Here is a 15,840-nt window from a genome sequence, read left to right as displayed (position 1 = left end):
TTAGAAGAATTTTGGACTGTTGTCACACAGATTGAAGGTATTTTCAATTCTCATCCAATTTTACCCTTATCAACAGATGCAAATGACTTTGAAGCCTTAACACCAGGTCATTTTTTAATTGGACGTTCCATTACTTCATATCCTGAACCAGATTTGTCTCATCTTACAGATAATAGACTTTCTAAATGGCAAGTTATTACCAAGTTCATTCAAGTTATTTGGAAACGTTGGCAAACTGATTATTTAAATCATCTACAACAACGCACCAAATGGTTTATTAATAAAGAAAATTTAAAGGCAGGTATGTTAGTTGTGTTAAAGGAAGATAATCTTCCTCCATTTAAATGGTCTTTAGCTAGAATTCTAGAAGTTTTACCTGATAAAGATAATAAGGCCAAAGTTGTTAAAGTGAAAACATCAAATGGTGTGTATATTCGATGTATTAGTAAAATTTGTTTATTACCTATCCAGGATAATAATGCTTAGCTTACATTATGTTCTTATTGAAAATTGTGATTTACATAAAAATGGAACTGTTAAAGAATAAGTTCGATTGTAGCATAGTGAATGTTAATGTTCTCAAAATGATTATATTATTTTATATTATATTCATGATGAAATTATCTATTAGCTTTTATATTGTATTGTAGAATTAGTTATTCTTAGAATGTTAAATAGTATGTTTGTAATTTACATGTTGAAATTTGTAATTTCAACGGGCGGTGGCATGTTAAGTTAGAATACAGCGCCACCTATTGGATAAGTAGAGAAACTGGCACTTGGCCATCTGGATTCGACCAAGCAACATGCCAGAGCATGTATTAGATCTGAATAGTTAATTACTGTAAATAAATTAGTTAGTTCTTTTGCTATACAGTCCACTTATTAGTTTAGAATCACAGTACATGTTTTTTTTTTTTTTTTTTTTTAGCAAAAGAACTAACTAATTTATTTACAGTAATTAACTATTCAGATCTAATACATGCTCTGGCATGTTGCTTGGCCGAATCCAGATGGCCAAGTGCCAGTTTCTCTACTTATCCAATAGGTGGCGCTGTATTCTAACTTAACAAATCCAAATATCTTCATGGCATTGTACAGTACTTAACAGCTGAATAAAAGCTTGACTGCATTTCCCCCTCCCTGAAACTATGAAATTCTTCCTTAGAAGGAATTCTTGCCTGTTGAGAACCCTTAATCTAGACTGTTATAAGAACTCCAAAAAAGATATTTTGTGAAATGTTTTATCATGATTTTTCAATTTCAAGAGAGGTCTCCAAAATGTTATTCACTCAGAGCACTAAGTACTGTAAGGCCAACCCTGCTTCAAATTATGATGTGCCCACCAGCGGCCGAGCGGTAAAGTCACTGAACTCTGATAGTTCGGTCCGAGTTTCAAATCCCGCGAACGGGCTGGCTGCATGGGCGTTTTCGTGGTTTTTCCCATGTGTAAAATATATACGAGCCAATTTCCCTTAGAAAGTCCTCCACAAAGGCATCCCTTCCCTTGGCAGATAGCCCTCGAGGCTTTGCCATAATCGCACACACAAACTATGATGCAATTAATTTTGCTGTGCTAAGGCATTATTTTTCTGATATTGAAAGGGGCTGTTCTGAATTGTTACCAATGTGTAAAACATGCTATTGTTCACCTTAAGTCTGTAATCTATCAACTAAAGGCTTAAGCTCAAATCAGGCTCAGATCGTTACTGCCACTTTATTCTGTTGCTGACACAGCACTAGACGCAAATGAATTTTTGAATAATGTAGAACATTTAGTTAATTTCCATGAATAATATAGTTAATTTCTTGTTTTTTAACCTTACAAGAATATCTCCTAATATCATTTATGATTCATTTATCATTATAGCCAGTTCATATTTAACATATCAATATCTTTTCTTATACAGGAAAGCTGTTTTCTTCTGTTACTAAAGAATCTTCCTGGTTTGGGCCTTGTGTTACCTAGTCCAAAACTTGAAATATTTTTACAGTTTGTTATTTCATCTACAATAAAAGAGGAAAATGGTTTTAAAAAATGGGGATTAATTACTCTTCAGGTAAAGTGAATGTTAATATCAGCATGTTTATCTGTAATTTAACTATTATTAGTAACTATCTACTTAATAATTGGATACATTGTACTTGTACTTTGTCATAATCCAGTGACTTATTTTTAGCAAAAGAATTAAAATCTAATTACAGTAAATATAGTATTTAATTTAGAATCATTTGGGATATTTCTTTTAACTCAGAATTTAAATAATGTAACTTTATTAATATGTTGAGAAAATGTCCATTCATTATGAGCATTATAAGTAACATCAGTGCTACCTAAATATAAATTCAATTCCCCCCTCCAAATGTGAAAAGTGTGTGAACTAAAAGGAAGGAACAGTAAACATTTAAAAGCAACACACATACACCTAAATATGGTTGTACAATTTTAAAAGCCTGTAAGAATTTCTTGCCAGAAGTTTTCAGTTTTTCCACTTCAATTTTTGTAGTTTATCATCATGGATTGAGCTTTCAAACTAAATTAGCCGACCTTAACCTCGTAACTTTGAACCTATTCATCTCTCCATCGAGCTTTGATGAACAAATAGATACTGTACTCAAGGCTAGGGGTTGTAAATTTACCAGCTTTACCAGTAATTTTAGTAAAATTACCTATTAAAGCCAGGTAATAAATAGTAAATAAATACAAAAATAGGCATTTCATTCAAAACCACTACAGAAGATCTATGAAAATAAATAATAGTTTTAACATAAAATATAAAATATGGATGAAAAAATTTTAGTAATTTGTTATATGTTGGCAAATTATTCATATATGCATACGTAAGTCTTTACCTTAACCCTCTGAGCTTTTATGACCAGCTTTATCCAGTCATCAGAAGTTTTGCTTCTTGTCATATATTGGCTTATAATTTAAGATATTTTGCTTTCTTACTTTCTTTAATAATGTCAATATCATCTTAAAGAATGTAAGTTTATGAAAATATGGGCTAAAATAAATATACAAACTCATTTAATAAATGCTGTTTAAATACCGGTCTTCATGACGGATTTAAAATCCTGTGCCGCTCAGAGGGTTAAAAACATTGAGAAAATTCTTTGCTTATATATGTAATTAGATACACTCATATGCAGAATTAAGAGAATTAGCACATTATGTCAAATTTCTGAAAAACTAATGGACAAATTTTAATGAAATTTGGTATGAGTATACATTTACAACAGAGAAAGAGATATTACATTCAAAATTCATTTTAGATATCATGATTATCAGTAAAGCTCATACTGCAGGAATGTCCTAAATCCATGTTGTGATACTCATTTTCGGTAATATCTAACTGAAAATGAGTCTAATATGGGGTATTGTTTCCTCTCACAGCTAGAAAGGTTGAACTGTGTAATGGACAGGAGGCAGTTGAGGTGTTCTGTAGCAGTCAGTCCCACTCCTGCAACAAGGCAGTTTTCAACTTTAGGACATTTTTCAGAAGTCAATGGTAAGATGAAAATGCCCTCACAAGAGTGTCCCAGATGTGCTGTATAACGTTAAGGTTAGGAGATGTGGCTGGCCAGTCCATGTGGCAAATATCCTTACTTTCCAGGCAATCATTGACCACCTGAGCTCTATGTGTATGAACATTGTCATCCATTAACAGAAACCTAGGACCAACAATGCCCCTCAAAAGTCAAACTCTGGGCTCTAAGATCTCCTATGTGAGCTCACAGTATTCAGGAAGCTTTCATCAAATTGGTTGTAGGGGTGAGCAGCCATCCAATATAATTGCCTGTGCAAACTACTACACCTCCGCCATCATAATGATCTTTTTCCCTGATGAGGGAGAGATTGTATCATGTTTTAGGCTATTTGAAGGCACAGTACCCTAAGAAGAATTAGTGTCCAACCAGAATCTTGACTCATGGGTAAAAATTGCTGTGCTCCACAAAAATCTGGTCCAAGGCTTGTATTGTCTGCACCATGTTGAACATGCTCTCTTGTTTTCAACAGTGATTGGAACTCAAACGGTGGGTCTTCTGGTATACAGCTTTATCTCATGAGGCTTTTGAACAACTGTATACCATGAAACTCAGGTTCCAGTGGCAGCATACAGCTCATGTAGAGCTGTGAAGCTATACCTGCCCTGAGTTGCCATACTGAAAGTGCCAAATAACGATCCTCATTTGTCATTGTGGATCTTAGAAAACTTTTTCCAGGTCTTCTTGATATGAATCCAGTGTCCTGAAACTGTTTCTACAAATTGCAGATGATACAGGGTGTTACACTGAGCTCTGTAGACAATTGCACTTGTGATTGCTCGCCTCCAATCTGCCGACACTTCTCCATCTCACTTCATTTTCCATACGCTCATGGCTGCACATTTTACTTATTATTTTATAAAATTTACCCAACTCTTTTCAGAAGCACAGCAGATATTGTGAAGGAGTATGAGCACACAAATCTATGAAAACTCCCGTATGCTTATATCCCCTTCACAATCACAGACACGCTCATTTATGCTTATACGTTTGACTCTGAATATTTACATAATTAGTACTTTTAGTTCTATGCATTTCGTGAAACTAGACATAGTGAGTGTTGATATTTTTTTTTTTTTTTTTTTTAATTATGTATAAATTCTTTCTGAAAGTTAGGCATATAAGAAACATAATTTCTCCAAACTGTAACCTCCTAACTGAAAGTTTAATTTTTGTGCAAAATAAGTCAACTGTTGAAAGAGCTCTCTTAGCCACTATTTTTGTTGATTTGGTAGTCATTCAGAATATATGTTATTTAAATATTTTCCACTCCTCTTTTCCTGCTGAAATTACTCCAGGTCTTTTTTGAAAATTTGTTTATTTATTTATTTTTTTTAATAGTTGGTTTCTCATAGGCTACAATGGTCTTTATTAAGAACAGAAGGATTGTTTAGGATAATAGGTTTTCATTGATAATATACCCAAAGGTATTGATAGAATTAGGCCTGGAAAATTTTTAGAATTGGTGTCTCAGTTTGTTTTTCAGAATTCTGTAGTGTCTGTTTTGCTTTTATATATGCATTGACTTATTTCCACAACTTTATCATAACTATAGTTTTACTGAATTTATTAATAATTTCATGATTGTCATTCCAATCATGATCAAAAAGGTAGCATTATATCAAGCAAAGTAATTCATCTTTCTTTTGTACAGTGCTTTAAAGCATTCTCAACGTAAATGCTTTGATCTCTTCTTCATCATATTACATGGCAGGCTTTTTGCCACCCAGTTCAAACTCTTTTATTCCTAATTCTGCTGCTCAGATTAGCTGTAGTAGCCCTGATCAAACAGCAAAGTATTTCAGTATTATGTTTTATTGGCCACAATGCTAATATTGTGTCAGAAAGACATGCAAGCTCAGTGACAGTAAAAGTTACATCAAATTTCAAATTGATGAGAGTTTTATTATCACAATGACAATGAAGTTAAAACAATTTATATAGATCATATTGATATATATAATTTACCAAATTGCCAATGAAATAATATTGATTCTATTGGTAACATTTTTAGGCTATATTTTTGTGGATTACTGAAAACGACTTTACCAGTTTACTGGCATTACTATAACACATACTTATTGGCAATGGAATTTCAGAGTAAGGTTTACACTGTAATCCTCAATGACAGTGATGAATACTTAGTAGGGTATTATATGCCCTATTCAAGGCATTGTAAATCTCAAGAGTAAATTTCGAGTTTGTGATACATTAAGTTTATAGTCTCCAACTGAAGTGGTGAACAATTATAGTGGAAAGCGCAAGTCATGTTACCACCAGTTAGTTTTATGAGATATAAATTTGAGTCATTTGGAAAATAAAATTTCAGATAGAATAGATAAAATTACTTGTGGATTTAATTGTGGATTTTTTTTTTTTTTTTTTTAGCTTCAATAAAGAATTTTGAAATAGATAAGATAGAATAAAATTTCAACCAGAGCTTAGTTTTGTTTGAAATCTTTATGAGCCTGATCATTTCTGATGTACTAAGCAATTGTAATTAAGTTTCTAAGAAAATATTTTTAATGCCTGTTATTGTACTTGAGCTCTGCATTCTGTAGCTTAGACAGGGATTGCGTAAGTAAAATTTGGATAAATCATGATCATTTAAGGACTTGTAGCAATCTCAAGAGCTACTCAATGCTCATGAATTTGAAAGAGTCAGAATTCTTGAACCCAGTGAACTCTTTTGCATTAGTGGTAGAGAATTCTTGCATTAAATAGGCCCATGATCAAATCCCAAGGTTTTATCATTTTCAAGGGCATGTGAAACTCATGTGCTGCTGGTCTTTCCTTTGGTACTAACAGATGGTAACGTGAGAAAGCATCTACATACCCAAAGCCACCGAGGTCACTTGCACCATGTGATCTCTACATTGGCGTCCAGGAAAACGCCCTCTGCTTCAACCTAATGGCGACACAAATGCCAACAGAATGGGCTTTTCAACCATGCTCCATAATGCATCAATGGATCCAACTGAACACACCCACACACTGGAACTGCAGCCATCGCCCATCAATGCTGCATTCAATCACATCAATGCACTGGGCTTGCAACCATGCCCACAAATCGATCTTCTCCTCTTATTGCATCAGAAATGCTGGGGGGGAGTGTGTAGCGATCTTAGCCACTTAAATTTGAAAAGAATTGAAATCTTAAATTTGAAAGAGTCAGAATTCTTGAACCTATCGGAGGGGAACTTAGAGCTAGTGCACTGTCTTAAGCATTCAAGTTCAGATTGAGTTTTTCTTCTTTAAGCAGCAAAATTAAAATAAGTGGTATTTGCTTTGTTCTTGATATATTGCTTATGCTTTGAGAAACTTAAATGGTTATCAAATATTATACCGAGATATTTAGTTGAGTTGCACATGTAAAATGCCATCTTTAATGAATGCCTCATTTTTGTGGCTGGTCTTCTGTAGTGAAATCTTCTGAGGTTCTGCCTTTCTTTGGTTCAAATATATTTCCTTTATACATCTCTGGCAGCTGAATGGGCTAGCTATATAAAGTCCCCGCTGTTTTCTTCATGTACAGCATAAAAATAGACCACTTTCTTGTAGAAAGCCTTTAGTGTATCATTTCCCATTGTATCCCTTTAGTCTGTTTGCCATAATAAAGCAATGCAGTCCACTTTCGGTCCATTGCCTCTTTTTTGATTTAAGGAGTTTTTAGATAAATACACCAGAAATAAATGCATTTATTCTTTAAAATATAACTGTTCTCAGCATGCATAGGAGTATTAACAAAATAAAGTCTTCACAATAGCATGCACAAGGACTTGTGTAAAAACTTTGTTAAGTAAAAATTTATTGACACATCTGATGAATGGTAGTGTATTAGCCGGCTAACCATTATGGTGCATATTAACATTATCACTGATTAAGGGTAATAAAATCAAAATAACTTACTTATTTATGAATACTACCAGTTAAAGTTACCAAGCATTGCAAAAAATTTTAAAAACTTGCTTTAAAATTCAAAATTTGCCCAGTTATATCAGCATGTGAAAAGGTTATTTGCATGTAACATGAATTCAAGCAAGCAAGTACCACTTGAGGTAGCTTTTGTAATAAATAAACCACTTACTTAGCTGTGAGTTCTAATCTTTAAATTTCATTTGAGTAGAAAATAAATTTAGTACATTTTTCTCTATTTCTTCAGTTCTGGATATATATTCATAGACTCCAACTACTACGTATTCTCCGTAGTTTCTACGGAAATTCATGAAAAACTACGAGCTACGAAAAGTATGGAAAAAACTACGGATTTTACAGAAACAAGAGCAGGAGAACCAGTACGCAAAACGGAACCAACTAATTCATCCGATGATTGGCTGAATACTCGTGTTATCATATATCACGTGTTGAGTGCGTTCCTAGTTTTGAAGAATTAGCCAATCGTAGATCAGTAACTCCAACCGTTAACAACTTATCAATAGTTCCACCCAATTGTCTGTCTCCCAGGTTCCTCGCTGATGCGTGTTTAGGCTCATTCGGCTGCATTGTGTAGTTTACGGCGAGAGCTTAGCGTGTGTCTTGTGAACTGTGAATCAGGTGAAAGATTTTTAATCATAATGCTGCCTCGAACGAAGAAGCCAAAATTATCAAAGCAGAAGTTTAAAGATTCATATTCTTCAGAATTTCCATGCATTAAAGCGTCCGAAATTTCTGTGAATCACGCACACTGCAGTGTATGCAACAAAGACTTCTCAGTTGCTCATGGTGGAAAAGATGACTGTAAACGGCATGCGTTTTCTCAAAAGCATATAGAACTTGGCACTGTAAAATCTAAAGAAATAACAAATTTCTTAATAAAAGATGATGAAACAGATCCTATAAAAGCCGAATGCTATTTTGTTCGTTTTTTAATTGAACATAATCTACCGCTTTCTGTTTCGGATCATTCCAAAGAGCTTTTCAAAGCAATGTTTCCGGATTCTGCCATAGCAAAAAAATTTAGCTGCGGTCATACCAAAACTGCTGCTATTGTGAAAACGCTTGCAGAAAATACTGTTGCTGATATTATAAAATCAGTGTGCAGTACATCATTTTCTCTAAGTACTGATGGAAGTAATGATAACAAACTGTACCCATTGGTTATAACATACTACAGTAAAGAAAAGGGAGTGATAATTACTTCATTGATTTCTATTTTAGAATGCACGAATAATACAGGAGAAGGTATTTTTAATTGTATAAATGAAAACATTAAAAACAAAGATTTAGAATGGAAAAATTGCTTATCATTTTCTTCAGATAATGCTAGTAATATGATTGGAAAGTTTAAAGGTGTAGCATCATTTATCAAAATGCATCAACCAAGTATAATCACCCGAGGTTGTCCGTGCCACCTCTTGCATATAGCTGCAAAAAAAGCTACTGAAAAATTAATTGGCTCAGAAATTGAAATGTTGATAATAGATATATATTTTTACTTGGAGAAAAGTTCGAAACGGAAGCATAGCTTCAAAGTTGCTCAACAAATTTTGGGACAGAATGCAAAATCTCATAAAATTTTGAAATATTGCAGTACGAGATGGTTGTCTCTTTTAGAATCTATAACAAGGATTTTGGAACAGTGGGATGCTGTGATAAATTTTTTTGGAGATAAACCAGATAACTGTGAGAATGAAGGAAAGAGATTGCAAAACATTAAAAAAATTTTACAGTCACCAACCACCAAATTGTACTTGTTATTTTTGAAAAATACTTTGCCTTTGTTTATAACAGTAAATATTAATTTGCAACAACAAGCTCCTTATATACATAAATTGAGAAGAGAACTTTTTGAACTTTTAATGAATTTATTTGTTAGATTCGTAAAACCATCAGTAATTTCTAAAGAAAATGAAGACGTTACTCTAACGTCTATTCCATTTCAGAAGTATAGTAAACAAAAAGAAAATGAAAATTTAGTGATTGGTGCGGAAACAAGACTATATTTAAAAAATGCCAAGTTGAATGAAAGTGAAGTGAAATCATTTTTCAATTCTGTGCGAGCTTTTTTTGTAACTGCATGTTCATATATAATTGATAAATTTCCACTGAGTGATCCATTTCTAAAACATGCTGAAGTTGCTGACATCAACTTGAGAACTGAAGTCTCATTTTCATCTGTTCTTTACTTGATGAATACTTTTCCATCCATTATTGATGAAAAATGTCTTAATCAAGTAGAAATTGAATTTTCCATGTATCAAGTAGATGATTTGAAAGAAATTGTAGATTTGCGTATTGATATAGCATGGGGAGAAATTGCCAAATTAAAAAATATGAATGGGTGTATTAAATACAAAGTATTGCCTTCTGTAATGCTTGCTGTCTTAATAATACCTCATTCAAATGCAGCTTGCGAAAGAATTTTTTCTATTGTTAAAAAAAATCAGACGGAATTTCGACCAAATTTAGGTCTTAAAACTCTTGAAGCAGTTTTGATTGAAAAAATAAATATGCAGGCAAATGAAGAACTGTGTTATAAAAAAACATTCTCAAAATCAGAACTTAAGCTTGCTAAGCATGCTACATATAAATCTTTGCATTCATAAATTATGCGTATTTTGTTTAATACTTATATGTATCATTCTTGGTTATTTAAATTTTATTTCCCTGTAGAAATCATATCCAGAATAAAGATATGATTTATAGCTTCTGATTTTTTCTATGATTAGTAGTGATTTGAAGTACTTTTTATTAGTGAATGCTTGAGGAGTTAAAAGAAAATTTCTAATTAAATGTGCATATAATTTACAAGGTATATTTTTAATTATTCAGTTTTATATGTATATGGATTTTAAATGTAATAAAATTGATTACAATTAATTATTAATTTAAAATTAATGAATGGTTAATTACAACATACGCTACGCGCACATTTTCAAAGTTGTAAAAATGTCGTTCGCGCGTTGACTACTGACAAGGTTTGCTGAAGGTTGGAGTCTATGTATATTTATTGGTCATTTGTTAATTTTGGCTTCATAAGGAATCGTATCACATGTAAAAATATTTCAGGATGTTTTGCCCCCACTACTCTATATTCAGTGAGTGTTATGATAGATTATCATTTGTTTCAAATGGTCTATGATAGAGTTCATTCTAAAATATTAATTAAGTCAAAACAGATTCATAAACTTTTTTTGCATCCAAAATCCTTCATTTATGAAAAGTATTGAGTATTTGGCTTCAAGATGGCAAATTCTTTTTGGTGGTGATTGCAATTATCTCATTAGGACATTATTTTCTGCTACCACTGTTTTCCATCAGTCATTCATATATGATATTACTTTACTGTCAACTTTTTATAATACAGAGTACAAAATGCAGATGTCCTATATCCAGAATGAGCAAAAGTCCAGACCTTCAAACTGCCAAAAACTCTTTTTTTATTATTATTTTTTTAAATTTTTATTGTGTACTTTACCCCTAGTTTAGTATTTTTTCACAATAAAACAAGGAGAGTTCTGATTCTTAATTTCACTTCATAATTAAATAAAATACCACCATATTGAAGAAATTATTAATTTTTAGCATAAATCTGTGTAATCAATAATTTGGCACCAGAGCCGTCTTTTTGCTTGACATGCATCTTGGACCAAAACACGTTACATTAGAACGTTGATTTTACACCTACTGAATACTTTACAACCCTGATTCCAAGCTAGCAAAATTATTTTTTGCTTTTACCACTGCATAACTAATAACACATGACAGCTTCAAAAATGATTCAGGCAGCACATTAAAGACTCACACATTATTTTAAAAACCATTAACAATTACCAAAGAGCATGGTAACCTTTTATGCTGGCATTATGCTTAGCAATGATTGCAGGATGAGTGCCAGAGCTCGTATGGCTGCACTGGGTTGCAGAATTTAGGGGAGGCAAAATTTTTGGTATTTAATAAAACACCAAGTAACAAAAATCAAGGGAAGGAACTGGGATGCAAAGTTTAGAGACAGAAATATTTTTAGAATTTAGGGAGGTGCTTGGCAGCAGAATTTAGGACCTGCAGAGATTGCACCTTGCTCCAAAATATCTAACACAGGCCCTCTATAACCTTAAGCATATATGGGAATTTATTTATTCAGGACTCAGATAAGCTTTAAACAGGCACAGGAAATACTTGTGAGTTTGATAAATAACTGCAGTAATACAATTCAGGCTAAACTTCATCAGCGTGCAATAGAAGCAAAACAAAATTTAACGAAACAACATGCCTTCAGTCACTAACCTCATGATATATCACAACAGTGTATAGCAGATTCTAGCTAAGCTTTATGATGTTAGCTCTGAATTGTAAGATTTTCAGGTATCATAAACAAATGCAAATGAAGGTGATATAACAGAAGATTTGTCCAAATCATCAAACAACTAATGGCTGTTGAAATCTGTAGTACAGTTCTAAAGCCTGAAAATATTACTGCCATTAGTGACAGAGAGGTTGTTGAGAATGAAACTATATCAATTGACGGTTTAGCAGGAATGTTCGACACGACAAGGACTAGGTCAATTGAATTTAATGACTGAATGAGAAATTTACTTCTGTCTTTAAAATTAAAGAGAAAGTATTAGCACAAAAGATGAAGCAACTTGAACAGCTTATATTGAAAGAAATGTTTAGTGAAGAAAACAAATAAATGTTGAGCTACCTCTTTTTTTTTTTTTTTTTTTTTTTTTTTTTGTAAATTTTGATTTCCTTAAGGTCATAAATGCTTTATTATATCATAAATTATTTTAAAATCATTTTTTTTTCCAGAATATTCTGACAGCTCTAGAGGAAAAAGGATATAAGCAAAGGTCACTGAGCATTGTGCAAGATGCATTTATTTCTGTTTTTAAATATTTTAGAAATGACTATGCCAAGGTTATAGAGCATCTGTCATGGATTACACAGGGACTTCTTCTCTTGCCTAAAGATGGCATGGATACTGTAATATCAGTTTCTGAAAATGTGAGTGATATTTCAGTTTTGACAATGATTTGGTGCAATTTAGTGAAATGTGGCAAAGTGCAGCTTACGTGTCTCAGACCATGTATTGAAGAAGGAAAGCATGCTTCTCCTGAGTAAGTGTATTATTTTAAAATAACAGAAATATCTGTATACATTTTTACTCTTTCACATTTTTGCTACAGATTTCTGCATGTAAATATATTATTTATATTTTGTAATGAGTAATATATAGTAAATATGTCAATTCTGCACCTTGCTCATATTCGCACCTGCACATATGTACAGTACAAGTCATATTAGCTATTATATAATATAGAGCAATTTTTGGGGGTATAAATTTATTTATAAGGTCCTTTTTTTAGATATAAATTGGGAAAGTTACTGTTTATTATTTAGAATTATATTAATTTTCTGTAATAGTCGCCAAACTGAATTTAAGTTATATAATTTCATCATCAAAAAGGATATGTATTTATATTTCTACAGCTGTAATATATACTAAATTAAAGATTCTATGGAATGTCTTGCCAGGAGGAAAGCATAATTGAAAAAAAAGGATGTAGCAATTCAGAGGAAGAAGGGAGGGAGTAAAAGCGTTTCAATTCTGAGTGGAAAACATTTTGGTTTACAATTATTTGTTTGGGCAAGTGTTATCTGTATCAAGCGCTATGTAGGATCGCATGATTAATTTCAATGACTCGATTTAGACTTATAGTGCCACTTATAAGATAGAGAGATGAAGTCCCCAAGTTAAATAAAAAATCAAAGATGTTATAGCCAATTCAAATTAGAAGTTTGCATTCATACTTTTTATTTTACACATTCCCTCCTTCAAAAAGAAGAAAGTGGAGCGATAGAGAAGCCTTTTTGAGAGAAAAAGCATTAGAGCAACAAAATATGAAAGAGATAATTTGGAAAATACAAAACATAGTAAAATTACTTTTGAAGAATTAAATAATTTTAAGTGCTATGTTCTTGTAAAATAATTGCACATTTTTAGAGTCCTATTAAGATTTGAGTCCAATCTGTAAAAAGTTCTTGTTTCTGGAACATTCACATCACAATTTTGATATTTCAGCTAAGGATTTCCAGAAATTTTTACACACAATATCACAATTATAAAAATTTTATATACCCATTAATTATTACAAATAATCATAAATCTTAAAATTTTATTCTATTCTAATTTTCACATTTATAAGTACTATTTTATCATTTGAAATTATGGTTTTTACTTTTAATATTACATTTTACAATGTTCTTATTTTACACAAACTGGGAGACCACACAGCTTTCTCGTAGTACACACATATCCAGCTGTTTTGGCATGACCACTTTAATGAACTCATGTACTAAATTTTCATGAACGTTTAAGGGTTGCTTTGGCATTTTATAAAGGCCTATGTTCCTTCTTTAATAAGAAGTAAGATCTAGACTGTAAACTAAGTGAAGGTGTGGTAAAGTTCCATTATCCATGTTGTACTTTTATTTGAGGTGATCTCATAATGGACAATGATTTGATTTTTTGATTACTATTCCCAAATCTTTCACACAGCGACCAGTAAGAAAACATATGTACAATACAAAGTCTGTAATCCAGACTCGGGACTTCGGCGATTCCAGATTAGGGGTTTTTTCCGGATTATAGATCATCAATTTAAATCTGGTAAGATAGCATGCAGAAATTATACAATTAAAAATATGAAACCATAATTTATGAAATAAAGAGCAATTATGATCTAAAGGGTATCAAATTTTACAAAAAAAAAGCTTAATATTTATTTGTTTACTTTATTAAACATTTCTTTCAACGCGCTCATGCATAAAGCATACATTACGCGCGTGTGTAATGTATGCACATTCTTTACACGCATGCGTAAAGTTTGTGGCATTGAGGTCCAGATTATAGATCATTCCGGATAATGGGCGTCCGGATTACGGACTTTGTACTGTATATCATTTGAGAGTGATGGTGTGATGACTTTCTGGCATTACTGTTAAACATAACCTACCTAATTAAAGAACTTGAAAACCATTATTTTTTCCACCACTGCACCTCAGTTGATTTTTATTGATGCAGATTCATCTGATTTGGTTTAGTTGGTTATGGCAAAGGAGAGCTATCCGCCAAAGAAGAGGGATGTGTGGAGGATTTTCTTAGAGAGACTGGCTCGTATACATGTTGCACAGAAAACACCACAAAAACATCCATACAGTCAACCCGTTTACCTGGAATCGAATATCCAGGTCGGAGCTACCAAGTGTTAAACAATTTTACTACTCAACTGCTGGTCGGCCCCGATTCGTCTGGAAATATTCATATGCTAACTATAATTTAATATGCAGCGGATGAGACACTGAAATGTTTATCTTCATGATATCATTTCACAGCCTTCGGTGAAATCCCTCAAGCATTTTCATGTAAAAATCAATGTGTGCCTGCTTTTAACTGTCACCAGTTCATGGGGATACATAATATCCAAACAACCACAATGACCACACAAATCTGTGTATCTTGGGCAATGGTACCAACACTTGTACCATTGCCCAAGATACGCAGGTTTCTGCATAAGTTACTCACTTGTTCCCTTATATAGTGTATTTCATATTTCTTATATAGTGTATTCATTCTCTCATATTTTTGCTTTGTCACAGTCATTAGATGGCCATGACATATCTCATCACCCAGCTTTTGCCATCCATGATAGTACTGAGTAAATTGATTAAAAATAATATTATATGGGAATTCCATTTAAAATGCAATTTACTTTTCAGTCAATCATACTTTTCTTTGATAAGAGAAAAAAAAAATTGCTGTGAAACGCTCTTATACTAGCTCTCTTTTCTGCTTACATAGCAATACCATAGCTGCCAACCTTGAAATTTGAAAAACTGATTAAATTCACTTCACACTCACGATACTGATTTAAATTCACTTTGTAATGTATAATTCAGTTATTGAACTATTTGTAGTGGGATTCTGACATAAAACGTAGTAATAGTTAATAAGCTATTCTGAATTTTATGTTTTTTAACTGATTTTATTTCATTTTGTTTAAACATGGACAAAATCATGAATAGGAAAGAAAAGCTTATTTTTTAGAGTACTTTTAATTATGATAGAAATAAAATTAATAACTAATGCCAAATAATAAAATTTATCACTTAACTGCAAATTCAAAACACTATGTCATGTGAAACAAAAAAGCATAGCAGTCACATTGGTTAGGTTATGATCCTATCACTTCCCTTTAACCTGAGCATGTATGCAGATTCATTCATTTCTGCATTCTTCTTCGCATAACACCTTGCATCAGCCACTCATTTTCATTGTGCAGTTTGATG

General features: G+C 32.5%; 1 protein-coding gene across 3 annotated transcripts in view; it reads left to right on the top strand.

The window, feature by feature from the left end:
* The window catches only part of LOC118187095 (focadhesin), a 112,528-nt gene that overhangs the window by 90,803 nt on the left and 5,885 nt on the right, over positions 1–15,840 (top strand). For all 3 annotated transcript variants that reach the window (XR_004757887.2, XM_035357289.2, XM_035357288.2), the window contains exons 30-31: positions 1,911–2,060; positions 12,301–12,608. Coding sequence is in view for 2 of the 3 variants with exons in the window: in XM_035357289.2 (XP_035213180.2) it covers positions 1,911–2,060; positions 12,301–12,608 (458 nt within the window). In the remaining variant the exon portion in view is untranslated. The remainder of the gene's footprint in view (positions 1–1,910; positions 2,061–12,300; positions 12,609–15,840) is intronic.

The sequence above is a fragment of the Stegodyphus dumicola genome, chromosome 6 (assembly GCF_044657685.1).
Source record: "Stegodyphus dumicola isolate Sdum_Otavi_A_Nest chromosome 6, ASM4465768v1".
In the NCBI taxonomy this organism is placed as follows: Eukaryota; Metazoa; Arthropoda; class Arachnida; order Araneae; family Eresidae; genus Stegodyphus; species Stegodyphus dumicola.
The sequence above is the reverse complement of the archived record's forward strand: the minus strand, read 5'-3'. Positions and strand labels throughout refer to the sequence as shown.